Below are 26,131 nucleotides of genomic sequence, written 5' to 3' on the forward strand. Positions count from 1 at the left end.
GTAAATATTAATGTATTTTTTCTTTTATTAAACTTAGTAAAATCTTAGTTCTAATAACTTAAATGTCTTTTGAGCAATCCTTCAAACGAATATTTCAATCTTGAAACAAACTTTAAAATTCCAACCCCTGATCTCAAAACACTAACTATCGTTTCTCTATGTCTTTCTCAATAAATAAATAAATAAATAAGTTATGACATGATTTAATGCCTTGTCATAAATGTGGTCATAGTAATTGTGCCCAATTCAATGAAATGACATTGATAGCGTACGAAATTGACGGTACAACGAACTCACTACAAAAAACGGTACGAAAATCACTATCTGAAAAACAAAAACAAAAATCTTGCTGTAGTAGGCTTGGTTTTGTGCGCTTGATTTTTTACAGTTCAAAACTTCAGATATGTTGCATTATCATTCCTAATCCTAGTAACTCCAAGCATTAAGTTTATTTATTTTTTTTCGTTCTAGAGCAAAAACAGCAAGTAAAACTTATGCATGAATCAAAAGCTATGGAAGAATATGCAAGATTACAGTAAAGGAAATAAGCAAGAAGACATCTTGACTGAATATCGTTTATATTTGCAAAGAATAAAAAATAAATAAATAAAAATAAAAATATAACAGTGAACCTCAAATCATTTTCTTAAATTCAATTTTGCGTTTCATTATGAAATATCTGTGCCCTAGAAGATCAGTTTTGTTAAACAGAAAACTAAAAACCTATTACTACATTGAAACTTTCAATCTCCGCCTACTTTGCTGGGGAGAAAAAATCAGAGCAAGAAAAATGACTTAAGGGGAAAAAAAATCCAAATTTGCGAATGTACTAAAAATTTACAGAAAACTAGCTTATGTGAGAAGTTAGATAGTAGATTAGATAAGCTTGGTTCTTAAGAGACAATATACCGAAAAGAACGCATTTAATGGCTGCATTTATACTTGAAATTGAGTGAACCTTTCACTGTTAAAACAGATTTCTTAAAATTGAGACAAAATCGCTCATTCTTGCAGGGTTGGCAAGTTTCTGCCGAGGCGGTTAAAACCACTGGTAGAAACCGGTTAAAACCGGCATGGCAAAAACCACTTTCTGCCACTTTGCGGCAGAAACTGGCAAAAACTCACTAAATGAAAAATTAATTCTTGATATACAACAGAAAATACATGGAAAAAAAATTAATTGTTTACCAAAGTACTGTAATGTTATTACAAAATTATCACAATTCAAAATCAAATGTTTCATTGTTTGGACCCTGCAATTGCCTCTTAGAAAAGGTGGTTTCAAAAATCTAAATAGGTTCTCAATTTACTACGCACAAATGAGAAATTTTAGAATATTCTTTAAACAGACGAGCTAGCCGACAATGCATCAAGGAGCAAGCAATGTTCGTGAAACTTTCATGCATTGTATAACTGGTCCATCATGGTAACTGGGGTTGTGGTAAAAATTTGACTGGAAAAATAAGTTATGAGAAATGGGGTCAATTTGTTTTGCAAAGCTGTGACATTAGGTACAAAATTAAGGCAAGTAAAATTCTGGCACTTTCTTCTTGAAGCATATGATATGCCAATTTCAATCACAAACAATTTAGAGGAAGCATATAAGTGAGCAAATTACAATCAGTAATGCCTGTTTAATTCTGTATGTCACTCCTCTTTCCTAAGCACCTCTGTATGTTTTTTTTATCCTTTGTTAAATTAATCCAAATACTACGAGCCTTTGCAATTGGAAAGTTCCCTTTCTAAACTAAATCAAGGACACTAGCATATGGGATTTTATTTTTTTTAATGATGAAATGTTTAAATTTTCAGTTTACTTAAACAAATATCATTTACTAATTACTTGAGTTATTAAAGACGTTTTTAAGTTTTTGCCAGTTTCTGCCGGTTTTTACCGGTTATAACCAGTTCCTGCCACTGGCATGGCAAAAACTAGTTTCTGCCGGCAGAAAGCCAACCCTGCATTCTTGAGAATATCACTTACTCAAAATGGCTCCGAGACAATTTGGCTCAGAATTAAAAAGTAAGAGTTCTTACTTTTAAAATATACCCTCTTCTCAACACCATGTTCTAATTTTTGAAATACTGCTCTAATCAGATGTAAGCACAAACGGTATCATTTCTAAGAATAGGGCTGTTTCAAAAATGGGAATATGTCGAATTTGTTTGAAAATATGAATGTCTCAAAAATAAGCACATATTGTACCATTCGTGAGTATGGTATTTTGCTCGCCTGTAATTCTTGCAAGTCCATAGACTTATTCGCTTCCTTTGAGAGTTTAAACAGCCACGACGGGCCGTAATCGAACTGAAGCCGATGATTTTTATAAATACGCTCAGTTAATCTTTAAACTGGAAGCTAAAAATATTTTTCACAACAGTGAGAAGTCTGCAGTGAGAAATTCAAGTCCTGCTTTCCTAACTGCGCATGCGTTATTTTTGAGATGGTCGGCTTTCTTGAATTTAAGTTTGACATTTACTTATTTCTAAGTCGAAACTGCTTGGAAAAAATAAGAAGATAAATGTTTTCATTTCTAAACAGATGATTTTTAACAGTGTTGTGAGTGTATCTGCTAAATTCACGTGTCGTATTTTTTGAATATGTTTCGTAAACATTGTATTGCCAATTATATGACTATAAATAGTGGTGATCATCAGCAATGGTGTCCTATGCCCATTACATATTTTCCTTTTTACTCGCATCCTCTATTGGAAGTTATGTTTCACTAATGAGAAGTAACTGGTACAGACCTGAGAATTATAGTGTTTCCTTCGCATTTTCATCACATTTCAGTTTATGTCACCTTTGTAGATAGTTGGACTTGGATAAGAAATTCTTTACGGCTTTTTAATGACGTAAATCCTTCTTGTGGGAGGATTCAATGTATTCCAAAAGGTGGCGATGTTCTCAGATTGATTCAGGCGTCTTGGCCGTAAGGATTAGCTAGTAGAAACTTGAACGTCTTGTTTGTTCAGTGCAATACTCGTGAGCTGGAGCTCATGATGATCAGGTGTTATTACTTGCATTAGTGAGCCCAAATCTAATTCTTGGATACTTGCAGATGAGGTATCACTCCATTGTATTGGCTTTAGGGGGTATCTTCTGCAACTTGATTACAGTTACAGGTACGAATTATTTTTTAAATATATTTCTTTAATGGAGTCGCAAAGATTCATTCTACCTTTTATTTGAATTGACTCTCTATGTCCAACTAACTCAAATTGAGAACATGAAACAAGTTCTGGGTCATTTTCAAAACAAACAGCTGTCCTTGAAATTCAATGCCTGCTATGTTACTTTATTTATTTTTAACTCTTAAGCACTTAACAATAAAATTAGTTAATAATTTTCAGCTCTGTAAGATGTATAAATGTTAAGCCTAAATAGGACTAACAGAATAAGTAAGCGCAAAACAAGCAGTATTAGTCTACTAATCAAAACAGCGCAAATAAGCAGTTCAAATCTTTATCTTAATTTCAACTCGAAATTAATCAAAAATGTCCTAATTCGACAGATGATTTTTTGAAATCTTTCCACATTCTGAAGAATCGTTCCATTTTTTAGCCTACTTTCCCAGTAAAAGTCAGAAAAAGAAGAAAAAAGCATGAAAGAAGGCTTAATGCATCTTAAAAATATCGTGAAAAACAAAAAAAAGTCAAAAATAAATAAAATAATTAAATAAATATTGAAAAATTAAAAATTGGAAAGTAGGGTATTGAGATGGGGAAAAATGTCTGTCGGTCTGTCTGTCTGTCGGTCTGTCTGTCTGTCGGTCTGTCTGTCTGTCGGTCTGTCTGTCGGTCTGTCTGTCTGTCCCCCCCTAATAACTTTTGAATGAATAGTCCGATTCGAACAAACTTTTTTTTGTTCGAAAGATCTCGGCGAGGACACCTCATTCCCATATTTCACTTTTTGATTTGAACTATTTTTTGTTCAATTTTGAACAGTTCAAAAAAACTTAACTTTAGCGCCTACGGGGAAATTCAAAGCAATTCCGAACTGTGAGGCGAATTTGCTTCAAACAAACTTTGTAGGAAAAAGCTTTTGATAAAAAACTTGTATATAAGATATCTTTTTGATTTGAACAATTTTCCGTTCAATTTTGAACAGTTCAAATCCCTTAACATTAGCGCCTACGGGGAAACTGAAAGTCGATGTAGATTCCGTACTTGAAGGCGGATTTACTTCAAACAAACTTTGTTGGAAATAGCTCTTGACGACCTACTCCCGACTCCGACTCCGAGAATTTAGGGGGACCTGACACCGACTCTGACAATTAATCGGACTCCGACTCCCCGACTTCAACTCTGACTTCGTAGCTTTGGCAAACATTTATACACGGAGGACAAATGACTGACTCCGATTCTTGGATATTCGACTCCAACTCTTTTATCCCAAAATGAGATTGACTCCGACTCCGACTCCGCTGCTGTGGTTTTAACTGTGAAATAATTATTGTTGATATGATTTGTTTTTATTTTCACGCTAAAGTTTTAATTTAGGTATTTAGTTTTCGGTGAATAAACTCGAAAAATATGCGCAGACGATTTTTTTTTTTTTTTGACAATGAAAATTATTTCTTTAAGTTGACATTTTATTGTTTTTTTTTATTTTGGTAAGTGCATTAATTCGTTTAAAAAATTGTTTTCGGCAACAGGGGGAAAAGAAACGATTTTTTTTATATGATGTATTTATTTTAATGAACTTATTATTATTTTTTCGTTTTGAAAGCTGTTAAAAAATTTTTTTAATGGAAAGAAGTGTATTAGCTGCTTTGTTTAAAAGGTGCTGCTATTTTATTTGTTCGTTTTTTTGAAGAAAAGTAAGGAATATTTTATTCCTAGAAATCAGCTTAAAATATTAAAAAAAATATGTTTGAAAAAATTTGCGATTTTAGCTATTTTTGAGAATATTGATCAGGTACTAGAAAGTAGTATGGGTATACGGGAAAGTAGGCTCGTCTAGTTCTAGACGGAACTTCTTGTATTACAACAATTTAGTATTTGTATTTAGTTCGGCTTTCATTTTTATCATTTGTTCTTTTTCACTGCTTGTCGATGAAATTAGTATCTCTTCGTCATTCTTAATTCTTGTTATTTGTCTTTACATTTTCTTGTTTTTATTTTTTTAATACCCTGTTTGCGTGTTTTTTTTTAATCAACTGTTTTCAATTGTTTTTCTTTCACTCTATTTTTTCTGCCTTTCTTTAAATGTTACAATTGCTTCGTTAAATATTTTTTAGCAAAGTTAAATTAATTAAAATTAATTATCAAGAAGCATTAATTGAAATAAAAATTATTAAAAGCATTTCAATTATGCTACAAAATTGATTGCTTATAGGTTTTTTTTTTTTTTTTTTTTTTTTTTTTCAGAAATACATTACTTAACCGCTTAATGGTTTTTTCCTGGTGAGAAATATACAAGGTGTTCCGTTTTAACCCGCAAGATCTTTATTTTCGCAACCGTCAGTCCTAGATGTATACTTCCAATTGCAAAAATGTTCAAAATCAGATGCAGAGTTAAAATATTGAAAGTTTGAAGTGAAAATAAAAATAAGCCAAAAAATACAAAATTTAACATTTTATACAGGCTTCAGGTCCCCTAACTTATATTTAGGGAAATAATTTCCATTAAAAAACAATTCTAACACAAAAAGTTTGAAATTAGTGCGACCAATATTAACCGAGATATGAAACGCAGCGTTTTGTGACTTGCGCCACTTTTCACTGGCTGTCAATAACACCTTTTGGGGGAAAATATAATGGTTAACAAGAGTTAAAAGTTATGTGTGTGCATAGAGTGGTTTTTCAAGTTGTTCGACGTTTTGTGGTGTGTTTTTGCGTATCACAGCATAACATTTGCATTTATTTTTGAATAGCAATGAAAAATATAAATACCTTGTTTTTCTTACTTCGACGACCTGTCATTCTTCTGAAAGGGCGATAAGTTCCAATCTCATCTTCAGTATGGTCCCTAAAACTTTGAAATGGAATATCTCCTTGAGTTATGGTCGCAAAAATGTCAAGTTTTCTGTGTCAATAATAGTTTTTAATGGAGATTATTTCTCTAAATATTAGTTAAGGGACATAGGGGCCGTATAAAAAGTTGAATTTTGTATTTTTTGTTAACTCTGCATCTGATTTTGAACATTTTTACAATCGGAAGTATACATCTAGGACTAACGGTTGCGAAGATAAAGGTCTTGCAGGTTAAAACGGAACACCCGGAACCACGGAATTTCTGCTCAAAGTTTCATTTTGCTTTGTTTTTTTCGTTACTCTCCACTTTTGACTTCTTAAACTGTCTTTTGTGTTCCACTGCGTTTCTCATCTCGGATGACTTTACATCCACAATCTCACACTTCTTTGCATTTTAAAAGATGTTCCTTGAAACCCGGGAAATACGTATTTGCAATCAATGGTTAATTTGTATTTGTCTATGTTGTTTACAGCTGCTACTGTGTTACACAGAAATATTTATTCACTTCATATGTTTATTCTTAAATGGCGTACCAGCATGGGTGACACCCGGGCCGGTAATTTAAGGTGTCACCCCCCTCCCACAACTAACGAAAAAAGAAGGTTTGAATGTTCTATGTAAACATAAAAACATGAAATTCATACAATTTTCAGAAGCAACTGCATTTGTGTTTTACGAAGTTTTAAGTGGGATAATGTACAAAAGAGAAATAAAAACTGAACGCTTCTTATATAACTTGCCCTAGACGCAAATGTGCAGGACGTCGAGAGGTCAGAAAAAAAAGTAAGGAGGTGTACGAAATTGATGGCTCTCGATGTTCAAACGTATTTTAATCATTAGGAAAAATAATGGGGTTCAGTTTTTTGGTTTAAGAGGAAGTTACTACTATGTCTAAGGGGTCATTCATTAATTGCGTAATGGTCCCGAGGGGGAGGTGGTTTGAAAAATCTCTACATACCCTTACTTTGGAGGGGGGGGGGTAGACCCATTCTTACGTAATATTTTCCAAATCGATATTTTATATTAGAAATAGCGCTGTCAAGTGGTTTGGCAGGAATCATATTTCGTTTTTCAAAGAATGAATAGTGTAAAATTTAATAAAGAATTGCACTATGTATGGCATGTCTTTTTTTTAACTAGTATCGCATCATACACAAAAAAATATTTGTCGAAAAAACATTAAGTCTAGATTCCTTTTACTAAATAATTGTTTGCAAAAAACATTTTTAAAATATTCAATAATAGTAAAGTTAATAAATATTCCAGTGATGTAAGGATCCTTATTTTATTATTTTGAAAAACGGAATGGAATCTTACGTAAGATTGGAGGGGGTGTTAAAACTTACCCTTACATAGGGGGAGGGGGGTCAAAAATTCCCAAAATCATCCTTACGTAATTAATAAATGGCCCCTAAGTATTGAAAATATGAATCTAATCCTGAATATAATATTCACTCCCTGATATGAGATCCCAGGGTTCCCCCTCCTACCCCGGAAATTTTCAAATTTGTAGTCTTGAAAATGCATTTTAGCTGCATATTTTTCTCAAAATTGCAGTTCGTCTTTGGATGACACCCCCCCCAGACGTGTGACACCCGGGATGAATCGTCCCCCCCCCCCCGTAGCGACGCCACTGGGTTTTGTACCCTTAGTTTAGTGACACAGCAGATAAATTTTAAAGACGTTTTAAGCAATAATCGAGTTTCGGTTTGGACAATTTTATTCATTTAAAGAATATTGAAAGTTTAGTAACAATTATCAATTACATGTATAAGAAAAAGTTTTTCAACACAATATGCATGAAAATAATGAGTGGTAGCAGAGTAGGCAAAGTCCTTTCCAAAAAATCAGTTACAGTCGAGCCCGCTTATTGGAATAGGCAATTTTCCAGGAAAAATTATTCTAATAAGCGGGATATTCCATTATCCGGGATAAAAATAACACACATCAACGGTTTAGTACATGGTAATTTTATTACATTAAGCGGGATATTCTATTATCCGATATTCCATTAAGCGGGCTTAGCTGTAATTACATTTAGTTATTTATTAGCTAAGAAAAATTTTTGGGACAAAAAAAAATTAAGTTCATAGAATAAAGGATACATATCTTTTAAATATCGAATTTTGTGACTGACATGCTTTGAGTATGACCCATATGACTTTTTAAAGGCTATTTTTTCAATGAATCCTTCATAAAACAGAGAAATATTTGAATTCAGGTTCTTTGTAAAAATAGTATTAGTATAATTTAAACAGAATAATAAATCACCAAAAACTACTCCCATTAAGAGGTTCGTTTGCGATATATTGTAGCATGGAATAGATTAAAACTAATTTTTAAAAAGAATGGAATTAAATTTAATGTGATAAATATAGCCATATTCTATTTCAATATTCAGTAGATTTACACTGCTCTAAAAAACAGAAATATAATGCTGAGGACTTCATGTGTACGTTATGTGTGCTAAACCTCATAAAACATTAGCATCCCTAAAGAAATCCTTAAGCAAGGAGTGGGATAAAATATCAGTAAGCGAGTTGTGGTCCACATTAAGGCTAAAGGTATCCACTTTGATAATTTGTAACTATATTAGACGAAATAATGTATTCGTACTAGTTCATAAAAGTCGTAATAATTTTATTAGGATTAAGAGTATAATATGTCCACCCTGGTAGTAATGAATAAGAAAATAAGTGAATGAATTCAATTCAATTCAATTTATTTCAATCAGGGAAATATATATACATATATATACACACACACACACATATACATACATATATATACACACATATATATATACATATATATACATATATACACACACATATATATATATATTTTACAAATATGCATTTCACATATAAAATAAAAAGAAATTACAAACAGAAATATATTTCTCTCAGTCGAATTGAGAATCCCTGATTGAGTAGATGGGAGTAAAGGCTATACAATAGCCTGACTAGCTCCCACCACTCAGAGAAGAGCTTAATTTAGAGCCAGTTTATAACATAATATAAAATTAACAAAAAATAAATGCATAATCATACAAAGAACACATAAACACAACACAAGTAATTCAATTAAAGTACGTCTAATTTTATAACAGAACCGAGGCATACTATTACGAATATGCTGCTTTATCCTAAATTGACTGCAGTTGAATTGAGTATAAAATTTTTTAGCCTATTCTTAAACAAATTTCGATTATTAATGGTTTTTAAACAATTGGGTAAGGTGTTCCACAATCTTGGTCCATGAATAACTAAATGAATTTTTATACACTGAAAAAAAAATCCTAAACGTTACTGAGTATTTCCGTGCAGCGTTGCGAAATTTCAATGATTTTTAACCACTTCCTGGAAAAATCAAGTTTTCTTGTCAAATAGTTTCCTGAATTGCTTCAAGTCGCACGAATGCAGACTTCTCACTGGTGTGAAAAATATTTTTAGCTCCCATTTTAAAGATTAACTGAGCGTATTTATAAAATGTATCGGCTTCAGTTCGATCGTGGCCTGTTTGCACTGATAAGGCGTGCAGAGGGCGCAAATCAAATCGGACTACACAGCTTTTCAAGAATCGCGGGGGAGAAACATTCTCTGTAATTACTTGCAATTCTGTCTTAGCTGTGGCCACCTAAGCAATACTGCTTTAGGAGCTTTCATGGAAATGCAGGAAGGTGCTAAACTATGATATTTTACCTACCTAAGTTTACTCTAAAGTTCCAGAGACATGCCTGGGTTAAAACAGGAAGATTTCTGAATATTTCAGGAAGGTTACTGAATTTTAGCAGAAAACGTTCTTGGTTTTTGTAAGATATGTTACTGGAAGAAATTGGGCACATCAGCTGCCCATTATTTTCCAGGAACGTTTCTGAATCGTTCTTACAGTGTATGAAGGAATGTAAATAAAGTAGTAAATGAATGCGTAGGTGATTTAATAAATGATTGAATAAGTAAACATAATGAACTAGTGTCACTTTGCCCCACTTGCTCTTGACTTATTGTACAGAACATTTAAATTAAAAGTAAGCTTACACTGTAAAAACGATTCAGAAACGTTCCAGGGAAATAAAATCTTACAAAAACCAGGAACGTTGTTTCCATAAAAGTCAGTAACCTTACAGAAATGTTAAGAAATCTCCCCTATTAAAGTCAGTCGTGAACTTTCTAGAAAAATTAAATAGGTTTAATTTATGTGATTAGAACCGTCCTGATTTACCAAGTAACCGCCAGAAATATTAGAGCAACCACGGCCAAGCTACGCGAAAATTGCAAGCAAGAACCAAGCATATTCATTGCCTGCAATTCCTGCCTCGCAAAGCTGTAGCTATTCAGTGACTTATTTGCTCCCATTGGAAGCTTAGTCAATCCGGACAGGCCATAAACAATCTAAAGCCGATACATTTAGTAAACACGCTCCGTCAATATTTAAACTGGTGGCAAAAATTCTGTAATCCCGAAACGTTCCACGGAAATAACCAGTAACGTTTCGGAATTTTTTTACAGTGTAATATTGAATAAATAAAAACTGCATCGAATTAGGTATCATATGCTTTGATCTTCAGCGATAGCTTTTTACTGACTGGAGTAGCCTACTGGTGATATCACATAGTAAAAACATTATCAGATAGGTGGTGCTAAAAACAGGGTAAATATTTCACCTTTTTACTTTGTTTAACATTCCTCTACATGTATTTCATATTTCATCTTTACGGCTTTCGGGTTAGAAGACGTTTTGAATTTTTAACTTGATGCAATATATTGCACAGCTTGTTTTCAACCTTCTGTAACCCCCTTTGAACTCTTTCGTGACCGAATTACTAGAAAATAAGGTGAGAAATCGAACCAGTTATCGCCACATTTTCAGTTTTGGTACGTTTACGCCTTTTGCTTCTTGATGCATCAAATCATATGCAAATTTAAATCAACCTTACCATGACAGCTCTGTCAAATTTTTTAAGATTAGTATTATTATTATTGTTGTTGTTGTTTTTGTTATTGTTGTTTTCTTGTTGGTTATATTACATTATACTTAGTGACTATGTTTTTTCCTGATTATGTTTATAATACATAAAATCAAAAAGAAGTGGGCTTAATCCGGGACAGCTGCAGCCCTCTCTTATTCCGAGACTTAGCAAGTTGACAGCAAATCACATAACTAACAAAACAGCAGTACTCTTCGCTGTCATTGATTGCAGGAGTACACGTAAATCAAACGAAGAAAATCAGTTCCAAAATGTTGAAAAATATATTGATAAAAATTATTAATGGGGCATTCCACGGTATTTTTGACATTATGTAGAGTCCGTAACGTGACCTTTTTTTGCCATAACTTTTTAATTTACCGTTTGATTTGCGAATTATTTTAATTTGAGCTGGTGTGTTGGTAGGAAAAGATCAAAATAGAATAATATGCTAATCAAACAGTAAATTAAAAAGTTATGGCAAAAAAGGTCACGTTACGGACTCTACATAAATGTCCAAATTACCGTGGAATGCCCCTAATACAAGATAAAATGACGAAACTACAAAGTGAAAATTTTATTTTCAATCATATGAGGATCTCACGATGAAACAAGAGAAATCAATGAATGTTCAAACAGTGTGAAGTGTCCTCAAACTATTTAGTTTTTTCTTGAATTACTTGGTAAATAATAGTTTACTTTTAAAAATTTAAATTAAAATTTTTCCCCCCGTTTCTATATGAGGCGTACCATAAGTCCTGCACAAGTGCGTGGGCTTAATTTTTCAGAAAAAAATTGTTTAAAATATAAATTACTTTTCTTTTTTTTTTTTTTTTTTTTGCAATACACATGTTACATATATCATTAAATAGCAGGGTTCGAAAAAATCATGATATTTTCGAATTTATCCGATATTTTGACATATATATCAGATATTTTGATGTGTATCCGATATTTTCAATCAGCACAAACTCACGTCTTCAAAATAGTAAATGCAGCTTCAAAACATTCTTTATTTCCTTATATTGTTATTACAAAATGTAGACTTAAAATTAAGGTTTCTTTTATTACTTATATCTAACATTTCATTTCACATTTTAATCAATTTTAATAGAACTAAGGCGATACGGGGGTTTCAATTTTTTGTAAAGTAATTTTCAATGTTTTTTTAAATTAATTTTCAGCATAGTTACAGGATGCTAATAACAACTCAAATATAAAATTTCATTAAAATAATTTTGAATTTATTTTTTTTAATTTAAATTTTGATTTTATAACGCTTTCGTCATATTACTCCTTGAGAATGAAATTTCATCAAAATTATGAAATACTAGCTAAATATGATACGTAAAGCCACCAAAAATAGAATATTGAATTATTTTTTCAAAATTTTGTGATAAAGATAAATAGTGGGGAAAAAAAGCCAAAAACTAGACATTTTCGTTAAAATATGATCATATTTTAATAAAATATAGCAAACATATTCCACAAAACTAAGCAAACAGAAAAATCTTTCACAACAAAATGTTAAGAAAACACTTTATTACTTAACATAAAATTTTCAGCAGATTTAAATAATAATTTTCCAGTTTGAATTTTGTAGTTAGGTCGGAAATTAAGTTTTGAAAAAATCAACATTTTCTATTTTACTATTGCAAATTTCATTATTGAATAAACCTCCATTTAATTTTTAAAAAATTTCACCACAAATATGATCTTATGATACATTTGAAATGATATTAGTTTTAAAAATTAAAACTTTATTTGCGTTTTTACTCATGCATTTTTATATGCATTTTATATGCATTTTTTAGTAAAACAAAAGGGGCAAGCTCCCACAAAAGGTGTCACCGACTCAATTCTTTCTTTTTTAAACGGTTCAGCTAAGGTTTTAGGTTTTAGAAATATAATCAATGAAAAATGTTGTTTGACCAATTTTTGCTCATCTGAAAGCCCATTAATTTAGCATTAACTGTTTTACTCATTTTTCTTCTGTTATCTAGTTTTACACAGTTATATGATTCAGAAATAAAAAATATGTATTAGTTGGTGCACAGTCATAAGAAATTTTTCTTCTTTTTTTTTCGGACCAATGTTTAATATTAAATTAGGCACTTTGAATCTGAATTAAAATTGTTACATTGCTAATAATTTTATGAATATAAAATAAAAAAGGAATACTATATTACTTTGTTATATTAATACATCATAAAAATATAGTACATAACTTTTTGGTTATTTCAAAAAATAAATGAACGATATTACTATGATTAATATAATTTTAAAAATTGAAAATTTCGTAGCTGAAAAAATAAACATCGAAAATGTCAGAATATCATGATATTATCTAAATAAATATCGGATATGCATCGAGGTATATATCATGATATATATGTATCGACTGATTACTTTTAATATATGCATTTTTACTCATGCATTTTTATATGCATTTTATATGCATTTTTTAGTAAAACAAAAGGGGCAAGCTCCCCCAAAAGGTGTCACCGACTCAATTCTTTCTTTTTTAAACGGTTCAGCTAAGGTTTTAGGTTTTAGAAATATAATCAATGAAAAATGTTGTTTGACCAATTTTTGCTCATCTGAAAGCCCATTATCGCCTTAATTTAGCATTATATGTTTTACTCATTTTTCTTCTGTTATCTAGTTTTACACAGTTATATGATTCAGAAATAAAAAATATGTATTAGTTGGTGCACAGTCATAAGAAATTTTTCTTCTTTTTTTTTCGGACCAATGTTTAATATTAAATTAGGCACTTTGAATCTGAATTAAAATTGTTACATTGCTAATAATTTTATGAATATAAAATAAAAATGGAATACTATATTACTTTGTTATATTAATACATCATAAAAATATAGTACATAACTTTTTGGTTATTTTAAAAAATAAATTAACAATATTACTATGATTAATATAATTTTAAAAATTGAAAATATCGTAGCTGAAAATATAAACATCGAAAATGTCAGAATATCATGATATTATCTAAATAAATATCGGATATGCATCGAGGTATATATCATGATATATATGTATCGACTGATATATATCTGTGAAACCCTGTTAAATAGTAAAGCATGATTCATTTTATTTTAGCTTTTACTTATATATTTTTTTTTATTTGCAGCATCAAAAAAAAATCAAAGTTGGAAAAAAAAAGGGCGTGTATTTTCTCGGATTGACCATACTATCTTTATTTGCTTATTATTAATTTCTATTTTCTTGTGTTTTCAATGCTGTTTTCATAACAGGCATTGCAACAATAGAATTCATGACTGATGTGAACGTTACGTTTAGTTGTATCTAATCGCTCATTATTTTCTTTCCAGAACCGTACCCTTGGCCTCAAAATCAACGTAAGTCTATAAATTATTTAAAAAAATTATTAAAATTATTCTCAATAAATAAAATGTTTCATTTTCTTAATTTCAAATAAAAACATAACTATGGTAGAATAGCGAAGTATGCCTATCACAATTAACAGGTAGAATATGATTGTTTCCTTTAGTATTGAACGAGTAACTAAATCTTTTCTTTCTGCGACGTATTTTGAATCTAACTGAAAATTTTAAATTAAAAATCATAAAACTGCACATCTTTTGAAGTAATTTCCTGCTTAAAAAAAAAAAGAGTGTCTCTTTTGAGTTGTACAGAAACGTGTCTTATGCCGATCATTTTGCATGTTTAAAATTTCTCTAAGTTTTTCAAACACCATTAAACTTAAAACCAATAAGTTTAAAAGAATATGAAATTCACGAAAAAAAGCCATTTTGGTCATTTTGTGGGAAAACGTAGGGGAGACTGGGGATTTTGATCCCTGAGGATACATGATCTCATAGCCAAAAATGTAACAAAATCATTAAATAGAGATTTGAAACCTGAGAATTATGTTAAAGTTATACTTGTACGTAAAATCTGGCAACAGTTTGTTTCTTTCAGCCATTTTGATTTTGCTCAAGAAATAACTGTCTAAATGTATCAATGAAAACTTTTTTTAGGAAAGCATTTTGAAGTATATATTATTACAATTTGAAAAAAATACTGAACTGTAATGTTAAAGTATATACAGTCTTTTATAATATAGAGACACATTTTTAGTAAATTGCCACTGATTGTTAATAATATAATCACTGAAGTAAATATGCTAAACAATAAAAATATCAGTTCGCACTTGTAACCCACATAACACCTCAAACATCCAACCATAAATTAACTCTACTGATGAGTTACGTTTTGATCAGCCAAATGAGCTTGAACAAGTTGAAATCGATGTCAAATCCTTTTTTGAATAGAAGAGAAAAAATGATTTTTTGCTATCGTTAGATTTACATCAAAAAAGTTAGTTGCATATTATGTAGACCCATTAGCGGATAGAATGCTAAGTTGGATTTCTAGAGTTTGAAATAAGTTTTCTAAAGCGAAAAGGTAACATGCTTAATCAATCTATTTTTCCTGAAAAGTTGACAAAAGTGTAGTAAATAAGAATAAATGTGTTAAGTTGCACACATCCAGATGGGTTGAGCTGAACTTTAAGAACTACAACAAACGAATTGTTCGCATTTGACTTTTCAGGTTTTGAAAATATCTGATAGGCTTTCGATTCTTTTCTATAAGTATGCTGATACTTACATTTTTCATCCCTCTTTTTTAAAATTAATTCAATTGATAAAACTTTTAATTTTACTGCTGCAAGACAAGGAGCAAATAAGTTGATTTTTGTGCTTGCCGTCCTTTTTCTTTTTTTATTTGTTGTAATTTGAGTTTCATTACGCTACTTTAAAAAAATTGTTAGCTTTATTTATGAAATATATTGTTCACAACTATATTAGAGAATACGTTATTGATCAAAAGCATCATAAGTTCAATAAAGTTGTGTACATTTTCTTTTACAAATGTCCTAGTGGAATTTAAAACAATGTTATTATGTGTTCACTTTATTATAATTTAATAAAGAAAATTAGAAATAGTGTTATTTTTTACAAACATAATGTAGAAAACTAAAATCCATTAATAAACTCCTGCTCTAATGAAAAGTCAGTGTATTTTCGCAGTAGGATCACGTATCCCCATTGAAGGTATCATGTGTCCCTAGGTGTGGGGATGCATGATCCCTTTATGAAATTAATGAAAAAAATTATTTTACCAAAACTATCTGTTTAATTTCAACTAAAAAAATACTGTCAGAGAGAAGGAAAAATTATCTTTCTTCACACACTTTTATTTGAAAAAAAAAGAGAACTTAATTTGCAGCCGAGAAAAAAAATTGAAAACTAAAGTAGGGGTCAAGTATCCCCAGTCTCCCCTATTTTTCTAGCACTAACAGCTTATATATTTTATTTAAATTAATAATTTAAGTAAGTAATGAGTACAATTTTGTTCCTTAAGAATCCACGAACGTACTGTGTGTAACGATGGTTATTAATATCTAATTAAAGTAGACCTAATCTGGAAACTTTACATAAGAACTCAAAAAAGAATGAAAATAATATCTTACAATGCACTTACACTGGTTTCTGAAATACTATTTTAAAAAAAAATCCTTCTAAATTTCGGTATTTTTGAAGGATTTTGTAATTACATATGAGATTGTGATTAAGAATAATGTTTATTTTTTTCGATCGGCGGCTGATTGAAGTGATCGAGAGAATAACTCCTTCTATAAGTCAAGAATTCCAAAAAAAAAAAAAGCAGCGGAAAGTTGTCCAAAATGGGAAAGCTAACATCTTGGTCTAAAGAAAAAAAAATATAAATGTTTTAAGGATGATAAAACTTGAAACTAGTTTCTTCTTACAATAGGCTCCAGATTTTCGGACTGCAATATGCTTACTTCAAAACAATAATTTGGATGAGGTAGAGAATAATTTTTTTAGAAAATGGAGCAAGGTCGACTTTTAGGACAACCAATTGGGAAATATTGGGGTATTCATTTAAAACAATGAATACTGTATCTAGCCTCTTTTAGTCCCCCCACCCCCGAGTTGCTATAGTAGCACTGAAACCCGTAGATGTTTTTTTTCTTTCTTTCTTTTTTTTTTTTTGTAACCCATATTCCTTTCCAACACTTGTCAACAGCTCAAGCTATGATACCAACTTCATCTTCTTCTTTGACAGCTGCCCATTATTGGAAATCTGAATATGAAACAAAGTGTGACGTAAAATAATTATTTAGAACTCTGTCCGTACTTAATATGAAATATTTTACTTAATTTTTTTAAATATTTTTTTCGTGCATTTTATTCCATTATTGTGTTATTATATTGTTAAAGTTTAATTTTTTTGAGCTTTTTATTAAGTACTAAGGAATCGCATAAAAGAGTCATTTGAGTTGAAATACCGTAAGAACATTCTTCTTATATATATCTTAATATTTAAGCATAATTTAAGATGTTTCATTATATTCTATGGCCTTGAAAATGGGGACGACTCCCTCCGCCCTGATCCCCGTTTTGAACAGCTATCGATACCCCCATTTAAGTCACCGGCGACTTTTTTTTTAAGTGGCACTCCTTTTGAGAGGATTTAGACAATTTATCTTTAAGTTTTTCAGAATTTACCTGAAATCTTGAAGAAACAATTCTATATTCCCAAAATCAAGATGGCTTAGTTAAAGTCAATTTAGTAAAAAATGAAAATCGGTCAGAAAAGTTGAAAGTTAATTACAAAATAATAAATCGTCAAACATGACAAAAAAGAGTAAATCTGGTAGGGCCAGTTCTAATCATTAAGAAATTGTAAGTCCACAATTGGCCCGCCGTCCTTGTTGTAAACAACGCTACCCTTCTTGAAAATGCTTTGCCACAAGACTGCACCACTTTTAACTGTAGATTTAAACATGCTCACATTTTCAAAATAACTGCTTTTTATTTACATTACAATAAAAATAATCTATAATTATGTTTGATAAGTGTCACACAAGTCTGAATATGCGAAGAAAGTTTCATACATGAATAAAAAATAAAACATATTATAGGCCATCCGTTTGTGTGCTCAAATTATAGCTTAACATAATGGAATAATTGAAACATTTCAAAAAAAAAAAAAATCTCTAGAAAAATATGTCATTGCAATTCAAGCTTTATGTAAATTTTTGCTACAGAAAGGTTTTGTGAAACAATCAGTTAAATTATTTTTAGTTTCCCAACAAATTTTATTCCAAATTCATTTTCATCAATCAAATTCCTTAGGAAATGGTACCCCACATCAATCTGCTTAGTTCTGGAATTTTCTATTGCAGAACTAGAAAAATCGATCGCAACTGTCACAGTACAGAGTACTATTAATCAATCTAAAATTCTGAACTCTTTTCGCGGCCAATTCATTTAAAATTCTTTTGATCCACATAACTTCCTTAGATTGTTCACTAATTGAACTATACTCCGCTTCCATCGTTAGCAGTGCTACGCATTTTTGTTTGAATGTACACCATATTATTCGTACCCTATCCAAAAACACTACAAGCGTCCCCCCCCCCCGCCAATGGAATCCGGTCGTGATATTTCCCGAGGGACTCCCATCTGGTATGTCACGTCAGTGACAGGAACAGGGGATCCTCGGGGGTAATGGGTAATGGGTCGTCGTGATTCGAACTGTAATCTGTATCAGAATAACAATGATTTATTCAATTTACAGACAAAATTTAGATTTCAGGGATCGACGAATGTCAATATGTACTTTGCCTTGGTATTTCTTTAACCCATTTAATTCTCACAGCATGCTATTTTATGATTTTCAGGATATTCTTATTCTACTTCAGATTTACTCAGAAGTGACATGAAACTGTATACCTCTGTTCCCCGTTCCTGTTTTTTTTTTTTTTTTTTTTTTTTTTTTATCTTTTTCCCCGCCCAGAATTTATTTTCATCGAATTTAACATTCAGCGCTAAATCTTGTCACTTCACTATTTTCGGAATCCCAAATTCTATAAGCATTCGTATGAAACGCATATCCTACCATGACTCCCTGTTTAGCTTTCATATCCAATTTCTTTATTTTCTGTTTTGGAATTCCAATATACGAAATACAGCCATAAAACACGGGAGTGTTTAATAGATGGCTTTCTTCCCTCAAATAGCTCAAAAAAGGTTTTGGTTTTACCTTCTAAAATCGCTCTCTTCCGTTAGTGGAAGCACATAGCTGCTTCTGCTCAAAACTGCTGAGGCACACCCGATTCATTTAAAAGTGTTCATTAATGTTGAGTTATAGTGTTCCATGACGCTACTTTGTTAACTAAAGGATTTGTTAGTTTTTTCGATTCTTATGCTTTGGTCGCTAAGGTAAATTTCAAACCGGGAGTTCAGAAATTCCTTTCCGTAATCGGACTTTTTCCCGCAAATCTCTCTGATGTTCTTTTGAAACCTGACAAAGTATTTGAAAACCTCACTTTTTTGAAAAATCGTCTATTATTGCGAAAATACCTCCCCCCCCCCCTAAAGAACTCAACTGCTAAGGAACCCATCGCATTTAAATGCAAAAGATCTTACCCGGCTTTGGCTTGAATCTCCGTTACAAGTTTAATCAAAATTCTCCGATTTTTCCGTTTTTTACGGATAACAATCTGGCATATTTTTTAATTTTTATATGCAGTGAAAGACAGTGAAGTACAGAATCACACTTTGTAGTATTTATAATATACTTTTTGTCTCTCATCATAAACACATTGATGCCAAACTTTAAGACACAAAGAGTTCTTAAAGTTAAATTTGAGGGAACTGACAAGTTCAAGGTTACAAGAGTTTAAAATTCTACTGTAGTTCTCGAGCATCTACTTTTGTAAATGAGTATGTCCTTCAAGGCGAATAAAATATGACAAATATTGCATAATAATGTAAATATTCTACTTTAAATTAAAAATCTGTAATTTTGTCGAGAAAGCAACACTGTTAGATGGAAATGAAAAGCTGAAAATTTTAAAATGTAACCAGGCATGGCATGTTGGGAAGGTGTATAATCTTAATTTGTCGAACGGAACTTACATATTTGCCGATTAATAAAATACTGGTGCAAGCACACATTAAGTAAGCACAATTAAGTACAATATCTAATGAAATTTGGATATTCGAGAATTCAAAAATTACAACATTACAATTATGTCCCCAAATTTGCCGAATCGGCAGACAAAGTTTTCCCAATATGGCAATTTTAGGGAGGTCATAGAGACTTCTCGTGACCTCCCATCTAGTGCCCTTGAATATAGTTTCTAAAATCATTTTTATGTTCACAAGTTTCAATGGTACTAGTGCATTTTTCCTGAAGTAAAACTTTAATTTCCTGCTGACGTAAATATAAAACTTTTAAAACAGAATAGTTTTGTGTTTGTATCTTAAGATGCTAATTTTTTTTTTTTTTTTTTTTGGAGTGCTTCATTGATATTTTTTTTTTTTTTTTGAAATAATTATTTTAGTTTTGTTCGATAAGTATGAAAGCTGGCTCCAGATTTCAGAGAATTTTGAGTCGTGCAGACAACAAAGTATTGTATTTCCAGTGTGGCAAAATCTTCAACAAAAAATATCAGTAAACTTGATACTGTTTGCATGTCTCTCGGTCACGTTATTATTTTATTTATTTACATTTTATTCATCGAGTTACGTACAGGATATAAAAGTTACTTACGTTATAACGTAAAGTTTATCAATAAAATGGTTAAATGCAAACTGTTATGGAATTTAAAACTGAACATAAGAAAGAAAAAAAAACAGAAGAAAGAAGTCAATCGCGATAAGCTAAAAATTTACTAGAAAACATAAGAATTTAAATTTTAAGTACTAACATCCTATATAACACAAAATATAATCGTTAACAAAGTCTAATGTTCTAATAACTTTAAATACGATCAAGAAAGGAATTGATTTATTTTTAAATCAAATTTGAGTTTCAGAAAATGTTTAAAAACTATCATACGTGCAGTAAAATATTCAGAATCACAACAACTGCTCGGATTTTTGCTATAAAGCAATCCCTACAACTTACTAACTTAACCAACTGAAAGAAATTGCAAAGTTAACATCAAAGAATATTGGGATACAAATTATGATTTCAAAATAAACAATGTTATTTTACATGCATTATCGATTATAAAGAAAACTACATTTTTAGGAAAAGGGAATGAATAATATAACTAGCACTTACCTTTAACTTGGATTACAGCTGAATAGTCCTGCCTCAGTATATCCGAAAAATAACTAACATGGCTGTCGATACCTTGAATTCATTAGTTTCTCTTCCCGTATGAAAAGAAACACCTTTTGCGCATCGTTTTGCGCAATCTAAAACAGTTTTACAGTTTTTCTCTGTCATTTAGTAGAGCAGTATTAAACTGTAAGAAACGAGCTGATGTGTGCATCACATGACTTCCTTTTACACCAATTTAATGCTATTTCCCTATTATTGCAATTTTAATGGGATTCTCTCTCTAACTCTTTAAATATCACTAGCAATGGCCACATTGAAAGCAGATTTAAAAAAAAAAAAAAAAAAAAATCGCCAAATTTTTCGCCAAGTTGGCGACAAAACTTGGCAACCAAAAGACTGGCGATATATCGCCAAGTGACCGCCAAATTATAACACCACTTGAGTTTGCATCGAAATTAACAATGATTTCCCCCCAAAAAGGTGCAAAAGACCCCTTTAGAAACACCCGAATGCAACCAAAATAGGAGGTGCACAACTAGACCCCACTACGAGTCTATGTACCAAATTTCAACTTTCTAGGACATACCATTTTTGAGTTATGCGAGATACATACGCACATACGCACATACACACATACGCACATACATACAGACGTCACGAGAAAAGTCGTTGTAATTACCTCGGTGATGGTCAAAATGGATATTTCGCGTGTCTATACATTCTTAGGCACTTTTCCGCATGTGGTCGAATCGAAAAAAAACTCAACATTCATTTGGGGGTGAGCAAAATGGAAATTAAGGGCGATTTTTGAGTGAAAATTTTTTCGCGAATACAATACTTGCTTTTTTTGTAAAAGGAAGTAAAAACAGTTTATTGCTATAAAAACAACAATTGTTTTTTGCAGTGTATTTGCTTCTTTACGAACTGTGCAGAACTATCTTGTTCCACATACAATACCTCAAAATCAAACTTCTGATCTATTATTGAGTTTCAGAAATAAATTATATATACCTAATTTAATCACTAAACAAAACAAGGAGTAACGGCTATGAAATTTGAACAAAATTGTACTAATTGTATTGCTTTAAATCTTAATAAGATTCAATACTTTGACTTAATTTGTGTGTTCTTAATTTAGTTCTCCTGTGTAATATATCCAACATTATAAACAGAAGTCGTATGAGTTAAATATATCTGCAATAGATAGTCATTAAGATATATTTTTTTAAAGTAACGTTAATAATTTCATGCTCAAAAAATAATAACATTTAAATAGAAACGCAGTCCTTGGATAGTAATGGCTTTCCATTTTTTTTTCCTATGCTTTGTGAAAAACAAAAATGGGATTGAGAATATAAACTGTAGTTTTTATTAAATTTTTAAGCATTCATTGGAGCAAAGCTTTGATAAATTTAAGTGTCATATTAGTAGATAAATGTCAATTACGCAGATGAGCAAGAAAACTTCAAGGAGATATTGAGAGCTAGAAACGTACAGCATCCTTTGCCATAGTTTCTTGAAATATCTGTTCAAAACCTTAATTTCTAATACATATATAATAGTGTGATACATTAGATATACTGTTTCCAATATGTCAACGGAGATTTATTCCCTTCACTAAACAAATTTCTGAAAGTCGAGATAAAATCTATTTCCTCACGTTTCACGACGGCTCATTGTGCATTTTCAAATGAGCAATTGTTTAGTAGATTGATAGTGGAGAAAATAAAATTAAATAATAAAAAAAAATTTTTTTGAATTTTGACATCTTGAATTTAAATTATGTTTTTCGCAATCACGTGATTTTTTGCGTGTGTGGAGGCATGTGTGTGTGTGTGTGTGTGAGTGTGTAGGTGTGTGTTTGTATCTGTGTGCAGGCGTGTGTGTGGGTATGTGTGTAAGTGTGTGTGTAGGTGTGTGCTTGTGTCTGTGTGCAGGCATAAATGTGTGGGTATGTGTGTTTGTGTATATGTGTGAATGTGTGTGTGTGGGTATGTGTGTGTGTGGGTATGTGCGTGTAAGTGTGTAGGCATGCGTGTGTGTATGTATGCGTGTAGGGTATGGACGCAACCTGGAGACGGTTTTCGCAAGAGGAGCAGCATCGTGAGGCCGGTCGACGGGTGGTGCTGGCAGAGGGAGGCGGGGGGAAAATAAAATCAGCGTAACGATAAAAACAGTCAAATGAGAACAATAAGCAATCGTGATTGCTCAAAAAAGCTTTCTGAAAAGTGTACGCACATAGTAACCACGCTTAACGCTGCTTTATATAAAGCGTTCTAAAAAGCTTAATAACAAAGCAACATTATGGTTATTGCAAAAATTTATTTTAAAAAAATGCATGAAAACAACATTTATTTGATGGTTTCTGCAGGCACGTTATATTTTATTACAAATTTTCGGTGATCGTTTTGCCGTTATTGTATTCCATGCTACCAAAGTTACGTATAAGCATGCATATTTCATGCAACTTTATAAACATATCAAGCGTGTACTGTACATGTACATTGCACCTTATTTTCCCGTGAAAAAAATCATTTTGAGTGCTCTCATCAAACAGTAGCATCATTTGAAACGTGGAAGTGATCAAAGTTTATGCTTCCTCTTTTAACAAATCTCCTCTCGACTAGACTATTTTTAAATTGAGACTACAAATTTCTATATCTATGTATGTTTTCATCTCTATATTATTATTTTTTTCAATCTCTAAAAGTTTAAATATTTTCTATCTCTATACATTTAAATATGCGACTAAAACCATTGTAACAAATCCGCGTTCTGCAAATAGGATATTTTTAAATCAAGATTATAAATTTCTATCTGTGTATTTTTCTTGTTAGCCTTCTCAAACGCTCATTTAAACTCACGCTTTTGCAAAGGGGTTATAAAGTAAGTTAAAAATCAAGAAATAAATAAACCTGTATCAATTCTCAGAACTAATTCTTTGAGAAAATGTTAAACTTATACCAGCAGTTACTCGAAATAAAATGAATAATGTTCAATACTTTAGAAGAAAACTGTTACAAATTATCTTCAATAAATATTCGAAAACAGCCGATACTAATTGATAACCGCACAGCTTACATCTGATTTTTAAGTGTCAAAGATTAATTTCTATACTGCTACCATTGTTTATTATGCAACTAATTTTCTTAAAATTGATAAATACTTTTCGTTTTATTTAGCTTCAAGGCAAATATCTAATGGAAACAATAATAATCCAAGTGGCCGGCAACAGGGAAATGTACCTGCCCAAGCCGGTCAAAGTATGGCGGATATGCTTCAGAAAGCGATACAAGCGAGCATAGCTCGACAAGATGCCGCTGAACAAGCAGCCCAAAGTCAATATAACGGCCAACAAAATGAAGGTGACAACGATTACGGTCAAAGCTCTGGTAATGATTATCCACAAGAAAATGGGAACTCGCAGCAGAGTGAATACCAGAACAGCGGTCAAGACTACAGTAGCAATGAAGATAGTGGTAACGATGATTATAGTAGCAATGGCAGTAGCGATAATGCTGATTATAGTAGCAATGGAGATAGTGGCATTGCTGATTATAGTAGCAATGGTGATGCGAGTGAAGCTGAAGGAAGTTCCTCCGATTCCTCTCCATCAGAAAGTTCAGTAACTTCTGCCAGCCATGCAATCGGTAAGTCAGTCTGACAGTGTGGGATTTTCATTTTTCATTTCATACCATGATTGCATTAATGATAAAGTCTTCTTTGTTTTATGTCATGTTATTTTCTAATTACTTAGACTATCTGAGCTTCATGGTTTCTGGACTCCATCCGAAAATATAATTTTCTCTCAAGCCCCCGTTCTCCAGGGAAAAAGTCTTTAAATGTTCGATGAAATGTTTCTCAATATTATTCGTTTTAGATCTCTTATTAACATCGTTGATTTTATCTTTAAGTACAGCCTCTCTCTCTCTCTCTCTCTCTACCCTATCTCTCTCTACTCTCTCTCTAACCTCTCTCTACTCTCTCTACCCCCTCTCTCTACCCTATCTCTCTCTACTCTCTCTAACCTCTCTCTACTCTCTCTAACCTCTCTCTACTCTCTCTACCCTCTCTCTATACCCCTCTCTCTACTCTCTCTCTCCCCTCTCTTTCTCTCTAGCCTCTCTCTCTCTCTCTGTCTATCCCCTCTGTCTCTAGTCTCTCTCTCTAGCCCCTCTGTCCCTAGTCTCTCTCTCTAGCCCCTCTGTCTCTAGTCTCTCTCTCTAGCCCCTCTGTCTCTATTCTCTCTCTCTCTCTCTCTAGTCTCTATGTCTTTCTATCTTTTCTCTCTCTATCCTCTCTCTCTCTCTCTCTCTCTCTCTCGCTATCTCTCCAGTCTGTCTCTCCCTCCCCAGTCCCTCTCTCTCTCTAGCCTGTGCCTTTCTCCAACTTCTCTCTATCTCTTTCTAGCCTGCCTCTCTCTCTCTTATAGCATAGGGTAGACCTACCAGTGAATGTAGGCTTAAGCGAAATTTAATTTTCAAAAAATCAAAACATCGTTAAAAACTGTAGCTTTGGCAAATGAGACTAAAAATACTTCAGCTGATATATTTTTATAAGCCTTTTGAAAATTTGAGAGAAGTTTTATGGTTATAAATTATATATTTCAGAAGGTTGAAATGAAAAAACGTGCGTCAACTTAGTGAATGAATGACTCTGCTTAAAGACACACCCAGCTTCATATGTTGTTTTTAGTAACCTTTCACATGACAAGTAAAATTAGTTGAAACCCGTTGCTTTGCATTTGTAGACCTGCTACAGAAGAAAATGTAAGACCACTAAACTTCAAAGAACAACTTTTTCCGCATCGTTATCAGCAAGCAATGATAACTTTGAGAATATCTTCTATACGTTACCTAGTCTTTACTGATCAGCAGTTTAGTTTCCAAAAGTTTAATTAAGTTTTGGCACACTAACCCGTTGGCGCGCTGAATGTTTACGCATTGTTAAGAAAATAAGATATTCATTAAACAGTAATATTAATAGAAATCATGATGAGATTTTTGAATGAAGACTTTTCTGAAGCAAAT

At 31.9% G+C, this 26,131-nt stretch overlaps 1 protein-coding gene across 7 annotated transcripts in view; it reads left to right on the forward strand.

The window, feature by feature from the left end:
* Positions 1–2,948: 2,948 nt before the first annotated feature.
* The window catches only part of LOC129221403 (dentin sialophosphoprotein-like), a 65,234-nt gene continuing 42,051 nt past the window's right edge, over positions 2,949–26,131 (forward strand). For all 7 annotated transcript variants that reach the window (XM_054855876.1, XM_054855878.1, XM_054855881.1 and 4 more), the window contains exons 1-3: positions 2,949–3,126; positions 14,303–14,329; positions 24,284–24,751. In XM_054855876.1, the coding sequence (XP_054711851.1) occupies positions 3,063–3,126; positions 14,303–14,329; positions 24,284–24,751 (559 nt within the window). In that variant the 5' untranslated portion in view covers positions 2,949–3,062. The remainder of the gene's footprint in view (positions 3,127–14,302; positions 14,330–24,283; positions 24,752–26,131) is intronic.

Source organism: Uloborus diversus, chromosome 4, assembly GCF_026930045.1.
Source record: "Uloborus diversus isolate 005 chromosome 4, Udiv.v.3.1, whole genome shotgun sequence".
Taxonomy (NCBI): Eukaryota; Metazoa; Arthropoda; class Arachnida; order Araneae; family Uloboridae; genus Uloborus; species Uloborus diversus.